Source organism: Hermetia illucens, chromosome 7 (genome assembly GCF_905115235.1).
Source record: "Hermetia illucens chromosome 7, iHerIll2.2.curated.20191125, whole genome shotgun sequence".
Taxonomy (NCBI): domain Eukaryota; kingdom Metazoa; phylum Arthropoda; class Insecta; order Diptera; family Stratiomyidae; genus Hermetia; species Hermetia illucens.
In genome coordinates this window covers 13,956,497-13,973,662 of record NC_051855.1, presented here as the reverse complement: position 1 = coordinate 13,973,662, position 17,166 = coordinate 13,956,497, and the positions used below count along the sequence as shown (strand labels likewise).

At 38.5% G+C, this 17,166-nt stretch overlaps 2 protein-coding genes across 5 annotated transcripts in view; one reads left to right on the top strand and one right to left on the bottom strand.

Moving 5' to 3' along the window:
* The first annotated feature begins 3,703 nt into the window (after positions 1-3,703).
* On the top strand, positions 3,704-6,315 carry LOC119660759. Of its 2 annotated transcripts, XM_038069525.1 has the most exons (3): positions 3,704-3,861; positions 3,965-4,634; positions 5,221-6,315. In XM_038069525.1, exons 2-3 carry the CDS (start codon positions 3,965-3,967, stop codon positions 5,223-5,225), a joined length of 675 nt encoding a protein of 224 aa, XP_037925453.1. In that variant the 5' UTR covers positions 3,704-3,861; the 3' UTR covers positions 5,226-6,315. The 2 variants fall into 2 exon arrangements, with proteins under 2 accessions (XP_037925453.1, XP_037925452.1); XM_038069524.1 differs by having other exon boundaries at positions 3,965-6,315.
* A 1,192-nt stretch (positions 6,316-7,507) lies between these two features.
* LOC119660740 (metabotropic glutamate receptor) overlaps positions 7,508-17,166 on the bottom strand; it is a 37,160-nt gene continuing 27,501 nt past the window's right edge. Inside the window, exons 6-10 of one of the 3 annotated variants that reach the window (XM_038069440.1) lie at positions 16,730-16,855; positions 16,128-16,647; positions 13,791-14,086; positions 12,041-12,518; positions 7,508-11,427 (exon numbers count right to left, since the gene is read on the bottom strand). In XM_038069440.1, the coding sequence (XP_037925368.1) occupies positions 11,300-11,427; positions 12,041-12,518; positions 13,791-14,086; positions 16,128-16,647; positions 16,730-16,855 (1,548 nt within the window). In that variant the 3' untranslated portion in view covers positions 7,508-11,299. Of the gene's footprint in view, positions 11,428-12,040; positions 12,519-13,790; positions 14,087-16,127; positions 16,648-16,729; positions 16,856-17,166 lie in introns of those variants that run through there. The other 2 variants (XM_038069441.1, XM_038069442.1) reach the window with 2 other exon arrangements.

Sequence of the window (17,166 nt, the reverse complement as noted above, 5' to 3'; positions counted from 1 at the left end):
GGTGAATACAGTTCAACTCCATGAACAGATAGTAAATATTGCAATTATGTTAACTTTATACAAAAGATCACAGTAAAGACAAGATTATCTGGTGAATTTAGATGTTCGATAGCAGCACTAAGAAGTTTTGGTGCTTAGCGGATTAAAAGACGACATTGCGATGGTTCGTTCATGTTTATTATATGCACCCAAGTTTGAATTGGTAATGAGGGATTGAAACGCAACACCGTCTCCGTTGCTAAAATGGTTTTTATTTGACAAATATCGATATTTCGGGATAAACTTGTTCTCTTTTTCAATGCCGGGGGGTAACACCCGGTATTTCTCAAATAAAAACCAGCGATGGAGACGGTGTTGCGTTTCAATTCCTTAATCTTTTCACTAGAAACACCGCGAACACACATTGGCTACTGGTAATGAGCTTATTGTTCCGGCGTGTTATTGGGAACGTCTTGCAGTCTCACAAGACCGCTCGAAAGTAAAGGCTTGGAATTCCCAACTGACTAGTTAGTAATTGTTTATTCACTGGTATTTATACAATAATCTTACTTACTACGCTAACTACACTTTTTTTAAAGTTGCGAATTCTTTAATTTGCTGAGATGATCCATATACTGTACAGATACTAATAAGTTTATTGTGAGAATTAGAATAATTGCAATTTAGAGTTCAATGCTTTTATATTCCACCCACCAAGGGCTGCCCGGGTCTTAAACTGTATGCTTTTCATACCAGGTTAACGATGGTGATGCAAAATATCCTAAAACTAGTAGCGTAGATAGTGGGAGGGTTGAGAGTGATGTTCCTCTGCTTTCAGACGTTGATCCATTTGGGCCCTACTAGGATTTTCATGTCCTACTTCCTAAGGGACAACAAAAATGTCACTCTAGCGGCCCCGAGTTCCTTCACAAACATTTTCGCCTGCGGACAGAAGTTTAAATTTCTCTATTCGGCTGCGTGAGTCCTTGCCATTTCTCCCTTCAGAGTAGGCTTGACAGTAGATGGCCGGATGCCAAAAGCTGGTTTTGGCTCCACCATTCAGAACCTTGGCGAGCCCATATCAGGAATGTTTCGTTAAGTCGAGCAAGTGTCAGTAGCACCTGATGGTAAATCCACACCAACTGGCTCAATATATCGTTGATGTTGAGTGCTGATAATGCTGCCCGACTGTCGAAACCGATTTGAATGGTGCAATACCTCCATTTTTGCCGCCTACATTCTTCAGCTGCCAATAAAATGGCATGTATCTCCGCCTGGAATATGGTTGTCATTCTTCCGAGAAATCGAGCCAGTTCCATAATCGGATTTCCCGAGAGCACCTCTACGTCCGATCCGCCTTCCATGATTGACCCGTCGGTGAAGATTATTAAGTTTGTAATCCCAAAATACTCGTGGCCATTTATCGACCATTCTTCTCTTTTGGTCATTACGACGGAGTGTATCTTTTCAAAGGCGAATCCCTTTCCACACGCCAATAGTATTAAGCCTATATGCGTCGTTAGCTGCTTTCTGTTTCACCTCTAAGTGGATTGGGCGTAAATTTAGAATAGTTTCGTGTGTCGGGGTTAGCGAACTTTTCACAACTTCACTAATTGCTTGGGAGGGCTCGAAAGTGGCTACGAAAAGTCCGTTCCGAGATTTGATTGGAAGGGTGGGGTTCTCCCTGTGAAGAGTCTTGTTCAACCTGATCACAAAGTTTGCAACCGAACGTATTTTTAATTGTGGTTGCTTCGCGGTTAGTTCAGGCATGGTATCTGTGTTTCCCTGTGAAGACCTCTGATAATCATTGCCAATGTCCTCAGGATTGGAGGGGTTCGAGTGGCATGATTATCAGCTGACCCCGCAAAGATTATAGTCTTATCTGCCCTTGTGTTTTTTAAGGACTCTTTAGGATCTTTTTTCCTGGAGGGTTTTCAAAAATTTGGGTACGTTGATATTATACCCTGTGATTGCAGGAACTTTCATCTTTTTATTCTTAACTGGACTTGGTTGAGATGGGGGGCTTGATACTATCTGTGGGGCACTCACAATTTTTGCATTTAATTATTTTATATTGTGAACAATATTTAATTCTAAATTTAGGAGTAATGAAGTAAAAAAAGGACTTTATACAGACAAATCTTATTTATTTACTTTTTTCTACCTAAATTAAGAACAACACAGAAATCGAGCAGAAAAAGAGACCTTGGGTTTTTCCTATACTACAAGGAAATCAACTATATTTAAATTATCTCAAGACAACAAATCAACATCTTTCGGTACCAAATAAGTTTCGAAGAGATACTCAGTCATTTTATACAGTCTTGATAGATATTGATGAGGTGTCTCCCTCACGTTGCTTTTTTGTATTTGCAGCACGGTGTTTTGGCCATCCGATTCTTTTTATAAGAGTAATATCCATGATAGCGTCGCTTTTTTGGTCCACACGTATTTTCTGATGGTGTTCGTGGTACAGTTTTCAATATTCATTACTAGTTATATTTTCACACAAAGTTTTCGAGAAAGTAGAGAGAAGTAGGTGGGGGGATATGGGTTTGTCTGGATTCGATGTTTAAGGATAACGTTTTTTAGCGTTTATCTGACGCCGAATGAGACGGTGCCGGACTCTTGGCGCCGGGTCGATATTTTGAAAGATTTCGTTTCGGGCACATAAGGGTAAATTTTAGTAGGCGGTGATTTTAATGCTAGGGTCCTTGAATGGGGCATGCGCCAGCAAGACTCTAGAGGGAAACGGATACTGGAAATGGCGGCGAGAACCGGGCTCGTAGTTTTAAGCACCGGATCCACGGCAAAGAGTCAGCCCCTAGGCTGTGAAGGAAGTATCCCTGACAACAATTTTGCATTCGAATCTCTGGCACCATCGATGAACGGGTGGCGTGAGAATACCCTATCTACCCCTAGAGTGAGAAGTTTCCAAAACATATCTTTTTTATAACTTTACTCTCTGAAGATATGCTACTGTTTTTTCAAAGAAATCATGATAAAAATAGCTTTTCCAGTTAATTATCCTCGGCCAGAAACCTTGAAGATAGTCGATCTCATTTGAATGAGATACACTATGGAAATTTTACAATAGTGCACGCTTAATACTATTTATACGTAGGAAATTTCAAGAGAAATTAGTTACATTTTCCGTAGTTACGTTCAAAGGAAAAAAAAATAGAATTTCGTTTATTGACTATTTCGGGATTCCCCCTTTCCCTTTTGGGTGTACTCATTTGTTTCGCTTGAAGGAAAAGCAAGAAAAAAAGGTAAACCCTCTTTATTCATCATCGTAAAAGACCACGGCAATCTAAATTGCAAACAAGATATGACTCATGGTGGTAATTAATTGCAAAGGTTGACTTTATGAGGAATTTAATGTGAGCGAAAAGAAAATCAACAGACAAAAATTGGGAGAATGAATTGTTTAACAATGATAATTGGCATATATTTTGTTTTTAAGCCCGTTAGCGGTATCTACTGAAACAAAAGTGAGAAGTAGTTTGTAAATGTATCTTTGATATTGTTCAGAAACTATTGTTTTCTACTGCTTAGTTGTTACTATTATTCAAGGTCAGTATTTTTAACTGTTTTGTTCCTCTGGTTAGCTTGAACTTAACGCAGATAAGAGAGTATCTTATGGATGCTCTTTCACACTCCAGTCGCCCCATTCCATATACAAAACAACAAAAACATCCAACGATTTCTTAAACAAAACCGGAAAGCGTAGAGGCTCGATAGTTCATTTTGCGAATCGTGCTCGAGTGGAATTAACGGAGTTAAATTTTCTTCAGAAAGCGCTGATATTTTCGCTTTCCTTTAAGACAGTGTCTGAAGCTATCTTTTTGGAATTATAGTTTAAAGATTCGTGAATTCAGGGTATGTTGAGTAGGATACGTCTATCCTTATTTAGGCTTTGAGTGCTAAGTGTTGGTGGATATTTGGATATATAAGGTGCTATTTACTTGATTATCCTTCACAGATGTCACGTATTATTTTCTTCACTATTGCTTTGCTCGTAGTAGCAGCTTCATTGGGCAAAGCTCAACGTCCGCCATACGCCGGGAGCAGGCCGGTGGGCTACAAGGATCGTTTTCGCCCAAGACCCACGGGTGCAGCCGCATCAGCTACGTCTTTGAATGATATCGACAATCGATTCGGTGAGATAGCTAACAATTTAGACAATAGTACTAATGTAACGCAACGGCCACCAGTTGGCGTCGAAGTTGTCTACGGTGAGCCTAGCGATCCTAGTAACACTAACGCTCAGGACCAATCCAATGCTGCATCTGGCAATGGGCAGCAACCTCAACAACAGGAACAAGGAGTAAATGTTGTGAATAGGCTAGGTACTGATCAACCTGGCAGCGGTGAACCAACGCAACAGCAATCATTGGGAGTAGCTCAAAGCAATTCAGAAAATTCATCCACTGATTTGTTTGCAGGTGGCTCGCGAAAGTCATCTATTGTACCAACCGCTACCACGATCAGCGCTACACCGACTATTGCCCCATTCCGTCAAACCACCCTTAATCATGTGCCATATGACGCTCACGGTGATGTATTTTTGGTTAATTTATTGAATCAGCGTCCGGTCGACCAACAACCTTTCTGGTTTGTCAACTATCAAGCCATCGAAGCCCACCGGAACGGTACGAATCCTTAAAAAAAGCAAATGCCCTACTTTATGCTATATTTTGCCCTTGTCAGTTTGTCGCGCAATAGTACGAAAGATAATTGTTCAAAAAGGTTTGACGAACCAACTAACTATTTAAATGTGTTTGATTATTTCGGGAATATTTTGTGCTAGAGGGATGGAAACAAGTCCTTTTTATAAGCGATGGTAGAATATCGGTTTTTAAAGGCAGTTGCCAAAAAGGTTCTGCAAATGGCTTTCGACTTTACAAATTTTAGGACGTTCAACAATTCACGTTAAAGATATAACGAACGTATCTTAATCGCAATCTGGAAACTATCTGTAGGTCCAAAATAATGTTGAACTCGGTTAGTTGGTGATACCAATTGGATGTGCGAAATTGTGCGATAAATTGTCAAGTTTTTGCAAAGTCCAAAAATAACACGCATTTCCACCGACTAAATTAGCTACCTGGAAAGGCATAATAATACTACTACATCGCCATCGCTGCTACTACTACTATTACTATTATTGTACTAATTCCTACTTTAGCTGTGTTTATCTGGGCATTCTAAAAATCATATTTTTCTCCTTCTTCATAGGGTAATGTGATTGCTTGTGATTCGTTATTGAAAAAAAAGAAAAGAAATGTACTTAATGAATATATATATATATAATATATATAGACATTATCGGTGATCGTGTTCGTTCGCTACCCCAAAATTGACCCCTACTTCGTAAACATTGTATTAAAACCATAGCAAAAGTACAGCGAAAATACCGTCACCAAAATATTTATTCCAGTTTTGTATAATATTGGAAAAACCCTAAATCTAACAGAGGAAATTAGCACTCACTGCATTCTAAATTAAGGCTAACACACTGCCAAATTGGGCAGGTGTTAGATTGTTTTAGTGATAAGCTGAAATTTTAACCCAGTTACAAAATACACAGTGCTCAAATAAATCTCTAAAATTCAAATTAAGGAAACTTAAACCTAAAAAAAAGCAACAAAAATAAGTTCAAGATCAAACGAGATTACGGAATTAATTAATTTTAACTAGCAGACTATTATGAATAATTTAATGATCATGAAAGAAAGAAAAAAACGAGTCGTTTTACAATTTAATATGGTTTTTCTCTTGTTCCCGTTTTTGTCGTTTTGTTTTGTCTCTGCATACACCACATTGTGTTGCATATTTTATCAACCTTAAATTCGAAAGCAATTTTTTTGTACTTTGATCGCTAAACATATGTTGAACTATGTCAACCAAAAAAAATGATTGTGCCATACAGAGATGAGTATGGTTTTGTGAAGGAAATGATACTTTTTTACAACGAAAACTGACCCGACAGATCAGATACTCTCAGTCGTAAGATGATGATGATGATTTCCCCGATTTATTTTCAAAATTAGATTAGAATCTTTATAGGGAATGTATATAGGAAAACGATGTTATTCATACGCAATTGCATATATTAATCAAAAGAAAGAAGGACAGACAACTATCAATATATATATAAATGCATGCTGAACTTGAAACTGGAAATACTAGATTTAAAAGTGGGGAGAATTTAAGTGTAAAGATATATCTATTATATATTATAGTTGTGTGATATGTATGACTGTTAAGTTAAATGGTTTTTACTATATGATTGTATGATATAATATATCATAATAAATACAAAATAATCTATGGATATTAAAATTTTACTTTTCTTTGTTTTACCCCCCTCTTTCAACTCAACATGAGGCAACATGAGGAGAGATGAACTTACCTGCAGATGCCCACTCTTCTCCAGTTTCTTAGAAATTCTACGTAATGCAATGAAAGATTCTTACGATAAGAGTCGGGATTGCATCACCTTGGCACCAACGTGGTCACCAAGGCTAAATGCAAGATGTGAGCCGAGGTTCTTGGTTCTAGAATATTACCGCAGAATTTTATCACGTGCCTTAACTCAATACTCGAAAAAAACTAAATCCACCCGGGGTAAAATACTCTAATTGAGACGTGATGTCTCGAAGCGGATTGATACCACCGAAAATTTTAATCCCAAAGCAGCTAAACAGCCTAATAAAGAAGGGGACTAAATCACATCTCCCTTTTTTTGTCTTAAGAATGCCTTGAGTATAACGTGTCACTCGGCTCCATGTGGCTTCGCTCTGCAGCGTGGCTTCAATTATAGTGTCCGGGGACCCAAGACACCCTTCCATCGAAAGAAGATGGTGATGGCGCTCCCACCTTCTGCAGAAATAAAAGTTGTGGCAGTCATCATCCATCACCCGATTGTATGGAGGTAAGATTGAAAATTCCCGTGTCCGCTGAGCAGCTGGGTTAGGCAATAGTCAATCTCACCGTACTTTCGATTGAACCACGGCCGTACGTCTTCTGTGAGATGCGCGGTCCAACAACCTCCCGATTCTCTTTCCCAAGATTGTTGCCAGACGCAGAAAGTACGGGCCCTCTCTTCACAAGGGACAGTTTTCCTATTTCCCTTGCCTTTTCTGGGGTATATAAGCATCTGCTCAGCAGCATGGAGAGCGATCGGAATAACCTCAGCGATTACCATTACAGCCGAATCCGAGATGGTACGATAGGCGGACACAATTCTGGGGAGTCAGTCCATATATCGGAAGCGTAAAGTAATTTTTCTTCCTGATGAGGTCCGTACTCTCCAGTTATTGGAGAATTCGACACCCTTTTTTCCGGACAAAGCAGTGCCACGCAGCTCGAAGTTTGCCATCTTTTCTCGTGGCTCCTTTTCCAAACTTGAATTCGCTTCCAGTCACCTTAACCGTTGGGAAACTGGGCCTTTCCACTTTTTCAGTGGGTGACCGGAGTAAGGGAGGAGAGGGGTGAAGAAGAAATATAATTGAACACGTAATGCTTTTTTCTATACTTTATTAAAATCATTCTAATTCGATTTCGTGAACTAAATATATATATATATGTTATTGAGACATTTCATAGCGAGAGCGAGCTGGGAAAAAAATCCTTTTACTGGTTTCCAAATAAAATATCATACAACAAACATAACCAGAGTAAACAGTTTAATAAATTTAACGTTCTATTATCTGCTCTAAATGTTTCCCATATTTTATTTGAGCCCTTCAACTTTTTTTCTATATTCTTACATATTCATTGGATTGTTCACTCTTAAATCTAGAATATGAATTTTGATATGTCCTTTGGTATCATCGTTTGTTTCTTTTTTCATATATATTTCTACTTTACTATCTTTTTTGTCTATGTTACATGTCTATCTTTTACAATGCGAATTGAATTTATATTCACTAGAACTCCTTTTGCTCTATGATAACAGCAAATATATTTCTACATACCTTTTTCTATTATTTCTATCCTCACACATGCGTAACATACATAGCGAAATGCATATATCTATTGTACTCGTATTAATAGACAAATAATTGAAAGAACAATGCGAAAGGTTCTTGCATGAAGAAAGCAAAAGGCAAGCAGTAGATGAGAAATTGACGAAGGTGTACTAATTTCGCAGCTTCTACTTTATTAGTTAATATTTACAAAAGTGCACACATTATGTTAGGGTAATCTTTAGTTAGAACCGATGTTTCAAATGTGGCTATTACAATTCTTTTACATAAATCGTCACTATTGCTTCTAAGCGGCATCTAAATCGATAATTCACTTAGTAAATTGTTATTATGGTAAACCCAATTGTATGTCAGTTGAAATTACCGCAGAATACGGTCGATCTATATTGTTAGCAAATGTGAAGAAGTTAATTACAATAGACACAAACAAGTAGGAATGCCGAAAGCTGGACGTTTTAGGTGTAAAAGTTTTGTGTTCATCTCATCTCCCGTATGTTTCACCCAGTTTCAAAAATAGGATTAGTTTCGAAAACTACTAATTGAGCCATTTCATTTGATATCCCACATGGCCACATTCTTCTTTAAATTTCACGCAAGTTTATGTCACTCACTGTATGCGTAGGACTTCATAGTTGCCATCTGTCCACCACATTTCGTTCGAATCGGTTTCGCGGTTTTGGAGAAAAGTGCGTGTGACAGACAGAAAGTGAACCAATTTTACACAAAACCTTGGTCCCAAGAGAATATCGGCAAAGGTGTGGGTGTTGTTCTAGAAGGGAAAATGGGGTATATGCTAGCAGCCAAATTATTTTCAGCTGCTCAGTTTCTACTGTAAAAAGGAAAGTCAAGACAGTTCGCCAGAACTTTGTCGATCTGTTTTTACGGAAGACGAAGAAAAGGTACTTCTGTGTGGCTATGGAGAGATGACTTTACAAATCTAGTAGATCGAAATTGTAGACTGCAATTTCTAGGTCATTCCATCCCCCCTGATGGTTTACAGCCCGCCTTAGAAAGGTGCACGCGATCGTGAGCTTTCCGCTGTCAAAGAGGATCAAAGACGTTAAAAGATACTTGGGCAAGCCAAACTACTACCGTCGTTTCTTGCCCAAAGCCACTCACCACCAGGCATTACTTAACACCTTCCCGTCTGATACGAAGACGCGGGAGGTTATGTGGCCTCTAGAAATCGTCCAAGCGTTTGAAGCCACCAAACAACTGTTGGTAGACGGTAAACTTTTGGCATTCCCTCAACCAGATGCACCCCTAGGTCGTCGATGCCTCAGTGCATTTTTACAGTACTAGGTTAATGGTAAGAGGGAAGATCGAAATTCATTTTCATTGTTATGGGCGAATAGACTGTAATACAAAGAGGAAATCCTGAAAAAATGGGTTGAACCAAGTTCAATGAGTTTCTGATACCTTGATCTCCCCAGCTAGAAGTCCAGTTGAGAATGCCAATTTAAGTTCCGATATTGTTTGTGATGAAAAACATTTTTAAGATACAGAAAAAAAAAACTGGAAAGCCATTCAAGAAGCATCAACAACATTAATGTTCGAAAAGCGTGAAATTCGACATTACAATAAGCGAATAGAAAATAATCAAATTGGATTTAAAACTTTTTGCAGAAAAAAAAGTACCAAGTTTCCATTTCTTACCCCATTGATCCCTTTTTCTTCTTTTTGTTTAAAACTACTATTTTAGGGCCATTACATTAAGATCCAAATCTATCTGGTCAAAAAAGATGAATAATTTGAGGCCAAACAATGGGGTGTTGAGCATTTTGCATTGCAATATATATACAAGCATAAATAGATAATTGATATATGGATATGGGGTAGTCCGCCTGTTAAATATTCTGCAGGGACAAAATTTAATTTTGAGGGTTTTTTTTTATGAAAGATTAAATTATTACAAACGACATCTTGGCACTTAATAATGATTTTTTTTGCTGGAATACTGATTTTTGGGTTTTTAATATGTAATTAGTTATCTCGGTTATTAACTGAACTTAGCCGTGAATTATTGATTTTATTCTTTTCCGTAGCATTTTTATTTACATAAAATAGAATACTTGAAGTTTGACTAGATTTTGACTAAAATGTTCTTTCCTTTCTGTTATTAATAACGAAATCTTATGCGTTATCTATGACCCTTGGTCTTTATTGCCAAAAATGAAACGCCTTTTAATTTTAATTTAATTAATTTAAATTCCCAATCAAGTCAATAGAAATTTACCTTACATAACTTAGGAAGGCATTACATTCTGGGTAGGTTTTACTCACCCTCTTGTTAATAAAAAATGCTCGATCTGGATATACACTCTGTTAAATAATTATATGTGCAACTTAAAAATTCTCACGTCAGTTTCAGTGCGACCTTTATTTCCGCACAACTCTTTTTCTTATTCACTGAGCTCCTCGTCTCGGTCATCAATCGACGACCTCTTGCTGCAGACAATTCTCTCTTAATCCTGTGATCAATCCACGTTCCTTTTTTCAGAAGTGCATAGCACGTGGCATTTTTGTTTAATGTAAATTATATGAAACGCAGCTTTAGAACCAGTCGAAAAACTACTTACCGTTGTTGTCCCAAAATAATAGTAAACAAGTCGCTTGAAAAATTAACGGAACTTGTTACACGATAGTCACGATGCAACTGAAGTCATTTTGCACACATAATTGGATATTGCTCGAAAGAACTTTTTCCTTAAAAATTAGGATCATGTCCAAAAAACAACAAACAAAATAAAGAAGAAAAAAGAAAAGAATATCCAAACAACTAAAGGACAAAAAAGACGGAAATAGGTTTTGTACATATATTTATTTAACAGGGTGTACATATGATACCCCTGATGCCCTAGATTATATCAGACATTTAAAGAGGGAAAAGCAAGATCATATTTCACTCTGCAGGAAAATTAACAAAATGGGAAATCAGCCACTCTTTGATTGTTTGGGTTGAAAAAGTTATTCTGCAATATGGTCGCCATCATTCGAAACTGATGATGCCGAGGCAACTTGACGAAGCGTTGGGAAATTAAATATATATCGGTCTAAGTTCATTTTTATAAAAATTATAAATCACAAATATATAGAGCCCCTTGACTTGTTTTAATTAGGTCCATTTTATTTTATCTTAATTTAATCATTAAATATCATTTTAAAGTTAATACTGATGAGCTTCCTTTTGTTATTGACTTCATTTCTTCTATTCTTCATGCTATAACATATTTTTTTTTATTCTAGCAATTATGGCGGTTCTTTGAAATTCTTAACGCGTGTATGAAGTAAACTTGAAAAGATTATTATAATTGTGAATTGAACTACAGTAAGGCGGTTGCTGTTTCAGGTTGTCTTTCGCTAATACTATCTATTGTGTTAGGATTAGTTGGCACTTGTATACAACGCGTTTTTATTACGTCTTTCACACCAGTCATTTCGATCAGCTGTGCTATTTTAAGGGTGAAAAAAAAAAAACAATGCAGAGAAAATCATTAGATGAATTATTTCTTTACAATTATTGTTCAGTAAAAAAGCGTTTACACTATTTCGTTCTGTAAAAATAATTAGAAACGCTACTTTATTTTGTGACCAAAAAGGGTTGCCCTTATTCTGAATAATGGCGAAACAACGCTTTGACAAACAAGCCAAGTCCTGACATCTCTTTGCGAAAAGTTCAGTCGAGTTTTTGGACGTTTTTGATTGCTAGCCTGACTTCACATAGAGACAGAGAGCTGGCTACTTGAAAATTTGCATAGCTCGTAGCACAAAAAATTTTTCCAGGAAATGGTTGGATTGTTGTCGGTGAAGCAGCAATAGCAGGACAGTCAGAACGCCTACTGGAAGATTAAGGGCGGGCTGTCAAAACCTGGTTTTGTCCAGGGCAGAGGCAACTCATCAGAAGCTGCCTCACTTCGTGTTTTTGATATAAGGAAACAAATGCTGCTCCCAGGGCAGAGGTGAGGCAACGTCTTGGCGGGCCGGAAAATTTCGCATATTTTTTCGTTTGATTATCTTTTTAATCATCATTGGTTTTTGATGTTAATCTTTAAAAATGTACTTACCACATTGTTGTATTGTGATTATGTCATTCTCTGAATTTTCATTGGGAGGTGTGCACCCAACAATAGCAGCAGTTGTAGTAGCAACAGTTACCGCTGGCGTAAAAGAAGGATTTAGCTGATGAGGTTGGTCGCTTGCACTTGGTCCTTCATTATTTGAGCTAATACTAGGTTGTTTGTTCACTCCTACTTGAGAATTGTCGTTACTTATTGTTGGCCCAGGGTTTACCTGCGTGGCGCCACTACTACTTGTTGCAGCAGCAGCTCCAACAGCTGCTGCAGCGATACTTGTGGCACCGCCTCCCCCTCCGATGCCACCACCACCACCGCCGCTTCGCCTATAAGCTGCACTGTTCATTGTTAATTTGCGGACATTTTTATCTGGATGCCATACTAGAATGTAAACTTTTGGGGAATAGAGGCAAACCAGGGCCACTGATGCACTTAAGCTTATTGAGATGCAGAGTGTGCTTATTTGGGTCTGTGAATTGGTGATAAGGAATTTTAAATATATTAACAAATCAGCGGCCAATTCCTATATTATTTAGTTCATGCTATTGCATTTCGAATGTCATTAGGCTCGGATAACAACTTTGCTTTCAATCAATTTGAAAAAAAAAATGTTTGTTAGTATAAAGTCATACGAAGCAGTCATGATAATTTTGCAGATATGTATGTATTGTATGTACCAATGATAATATTCGGTGGGAAAAAAAATTGCACCCCTCATTTGCATATATGGAGACCTCCCTTGCCCTTAAATTCCAGATGGAATGATGTGATCTATTGTTTGCGTGGACGCCAGCCAAGGTAGTTATCCTCGGGAAATCACATTGACCAAACGTGAAATTCGATTTCTCTATCATGGAAAAGATTTCACATTCCTTGCAGTATGCAACCGCCGTAGCCTGTCCGAAGCCATGGTTGAGAAAGCAGTAGAGCAGGAGGTACCGATTTCGCCAAAGCCTTTGATACAGTTAACTACAATGTTCTCCTCTCCAAACTCGGTACTGAATTCCCCAGCCCCCTCCTCGCTTCCATCATCGTTTGCTTCTCCTCCTGTCTGTCATACAGTTCCTGCAAAGTTGGTGTTCTCCAAAGTTTCCATTTTTGGCTCCCTCCTTTTCCTGTTTTGTATCAATGATCTCCCCTCCATGCATACCTGTCTAATTTTAGTGAACGCTGACGACCTTAAATTATTTGCCTCTGTTTCGTCCCCGCTAGATTGTGCTCTCTTGCAATTCAACCTTGACTCTTTGGTTCGTTGGTGCTCGGTTAATAAGCTGGCTCTGAATGTGCTATTCACTTAAATCTTCCCCAATATCCTTGGAATCTTGGAAAACTCGCATTTGTATCTTTATCCAGTTCTTCACGAAAAATTCCCAAAAAACCGAGAAAAAAACGACCGCCTTAAGTCTTTTAACAGTGATCTGCTGGAGAAATCCGAGCTATTTTAGTTTCATTTTGGTTTGTAAAACATCTAACTGATCTGCATCCAGTAGTTTAGGGAATAATGAGAAATTTTCAAAAGGGCTATCTTTTTCGCGCACTATAGATACGCATACTTTGACTGCTGGTGACTTTATAATAACAGATAATGTGTAAAATGCTATATTTTTTTTTATTTTTTACACTAGGTTTGCTCTGATCAGCTCCATGCTCCCAAGATAATGACATTCTCCTATCGAAAACTTTAACCCTTTTAACATAAATGAATAAAAGATACTAAAACTTTCGCACAGGTAAAACTTACCTCATATGAATTTCCTGTTCCAAAGTAAATTGGTATGAATGCAAGCCAAATTATACATGTTGTGTACATTGTGAATCCGATAAACTTGGATTCGTTAAAATTTTCCGGAATTTTACGTGTTTTTACAGCATACACGGTACAAATTGTTATCAACAGCATATTATAGAGTTGGGAAAACAAAAATGACATATCCTGAATTTTGCATTTAAGCTGAACTTGCCTTCGATCTGGATAATGTTTTCTTGTTCCTGGTGGTTCGACAATCATCCAGATCATTGTGATTATCACTTGCACAGCTGATTGTGAGGAGAGCAGAAAAGTAATTGAATGAGAAAAAAAAAATTATACCAAAAAAAATTAATAAGTTCTCCTTGCGATTGGTTAATTTTAGTTTAGATAGTGAAAGCTCCAGAATTAAGGATTTACATGCTAGGAATCAGTGCCTCTCTACAGTTTACAGTGTAGGTAAAAATGATAATATATTCCCCCGTTTCTCTAGAAATCATAAAGTAGTAAAACGATTCACAAAAAATGTTCCCTTATCGTACTTGCTTTACGTGGATATCCACTTGGATACTGGGGCTCCCGTCCTCCGACTGGTTTACGTAAAAACCTGGGACTTCCTAAGCCCCCTTTACATGAAACCCCTAGGCTTCCGTAATCGGGTTGCGCACATGCAATTCAGAACACTCCACTGCATGGCATAGCCCGCAATGCAATTGTCGTCCCACCTCAATGTGTGACTAAAAATTTCCACAATCCATTACCAACATTGAATACAGTTTTATCTCTATCCTTTTTCTTTGCAGGTCTCGGGTAGGACACCAAGCGCTCCAGTGGTAAGTTTTTTTTATTGTTATTTCTTACTATTCATATAATCTACACAGAACTGATTACTGTTATCCTTCTTCTTCACGAGTACAACTGGGTAACTCCACGGACTAGCCGATGGCCCAATGACTTTATTTTGCTGTATTTCTTCTATCGATTTTTCGACTCAACTCCACTTAATTTTACACATAATATGGCTTCAGTGTTGGCTGGAACGATTTCTATTTGCATAAGGCCTCCTGGATAAAGGGTGACATTTCGCAGTTTAAGTTCAAAGTTATTTCTATATCTCGAAATTCTCTTCTTTAGATCTAAGGTTTAGATCTAAGGTTCTAAGTTTCAAACTGCAGTTTGAAAATAGAAAACGGCGTGATACCGGAACTTTCGTTCTCGGACTGGTTTACGTAAAAACCTGGAACTTCTTAAGTTTACATGAAACCCCGAGTCTTCCATAACCGGGATCCGCAGACGTAATTCACAAGACCCGTTTGAATTACGCACACTATTCCCGTGGATCTGCATCGCTGGATTTCTACTATCTTGCGCCAAGTGCCCTTACGCCCAACTTGCGAGAGTGGATTACACTGCATGGCGTAGCCCGCAATGCGATTGTCGTCCCTCCTTAATGTATGACTTACCCACTGCTGCGAGGGCTCCCCCTCGGACACCATCTTGGTGTGGTGGGGGAGCTTGCAAACATTTACTACACCACTAAGGGTGTCCAAACATGAATAGCTAAGGTAAGGATTTTAAATCACAGACTTCAAATCTACCCGCGACCATGAGCAATTAGGTCGCAGCGACACTGGATGCATCAGACTACTCTGTTACCGGCAATTCGCGCAAGAAGCGTAAGATCAACACATCTGTGGTGAGCAATGCTTTATTGTGCTCCACACAAGGGCGTACATACGCACGCCCCGCGTGGTTTCGGACAGGTGTGCCTGGAGAGATATCAACGAAGCTGGTCCCTCCTATAGGAATAAGGACACGAAGGCGGGAAGGAAGAGGACTTATGAGCAAGTTGCAGCGTCACTTCCTGACTGCTGCGGTGAGAGTCCCTTCCAAGGATGGCAAAATATGAGAGGGACAATTTACCATTTTCCGGGCACGCCTGTAGAAAAAATTCTGTAGCTTGGAAGGAAGCCAAGATTTAACCATCGCGCCGACGAATATTCTGCGTGATGAGATGAGACTTTTCATGGATGAGGGTATGGCAACTGCTGTATCTCCAAAAGCTGCTATTCTCAGAGAAATCAAACACGAGGGGATCGGGTCACCCGTCGACCGTGGCTTTCTTGAAAAGGGGGGGATTTTATCATTTTTACCGGCACTGTATATATCCATCCTTCTGAGAAACATTATTGCTTTATTTAAAACAGGCAACTGTGAAACATTTAGAAGGAGCATAAAAAAACAATGATTTTCAATATCTTGCAAAAGTAAGTAGAAATCTTTTTCCTTTTGAAATAAGTATTCTGAGAAAGCGTTTGCTATTGTACTTGCCAATGAATGTAATTGAAATAACTAGTTGTGATTGTGGGCTGATGTATTTCGGTCGTTGAGCTGATTTTGATGCTGAATCGAATATCCTTGAAATTCGATTGGTCTTTGTTAGTAGTGCACCATAGATGATAGAGAATCCAACCCCTACACCAAAACGTTGCGCCACACACGATAATAAGGTTGGCTCGGCGAGTAAAACAAATGTATTCGAATAACACACTAAAATTCCAAAAAGTAGCAAATAACTCAATTCACGTCCTGACGCTCGAACTAGAGGTGTGTCATGATGTTTAACAAACAGTCCAATTACAACGATTGTCATCATAATGCCTACACAGGCAATTGTTAGTGGTATTATTGCAAAAACGCTGTCCCATTGCATATATTGTATATTTAATGCGTAACAACTTAACTTATCCGGATGTGGCCAATAGCCTGGTCCACAATCACGACATGTGAATTCATCCTGAACGTATTCATATTCTTCACAATTATCACATATCCAGCAGCATGTATCGCCCTTATTGGAAGAACAATAGCCTCACAATAAATATGTCATGCTGTGATATTTGATTTACAGAGAATCCATGAAAAATACTCACCTGCTGTTTTTTGATCATACCAGCTTGGCATGGTAATGAACATGCAGACGTTGGTATTTCACTTTCTCGATTCCACACCATATTTTCCTCGGAAAATTCAAGTTTATCAAACCATTTACCAACGACCTAAGAGAAGAAAGTAGTTTTCAATATTATAAAAAACGTACTACATGGGGGTGAAAAGTCATTGGACTCGAAGTGGAAAAATCATTTTTTTTCACTTCACGGACGCGGAGTCCGATGTAAATCGCGAGTCCGACTACACCATGAAAAATAAACCTGCGGAAAAAAAATGTTGGGGAAATTCAGCAGATCCCTGAATTAACAAAGCAGAACGCGGGCATCCTCCGCAAGCTAAATGAGACCCTGGATATGAATGAGTCCCTGGAGCAGCAGCAGTTCACCCAGCGATCCCGGCAATTTATGATGATCAAGTC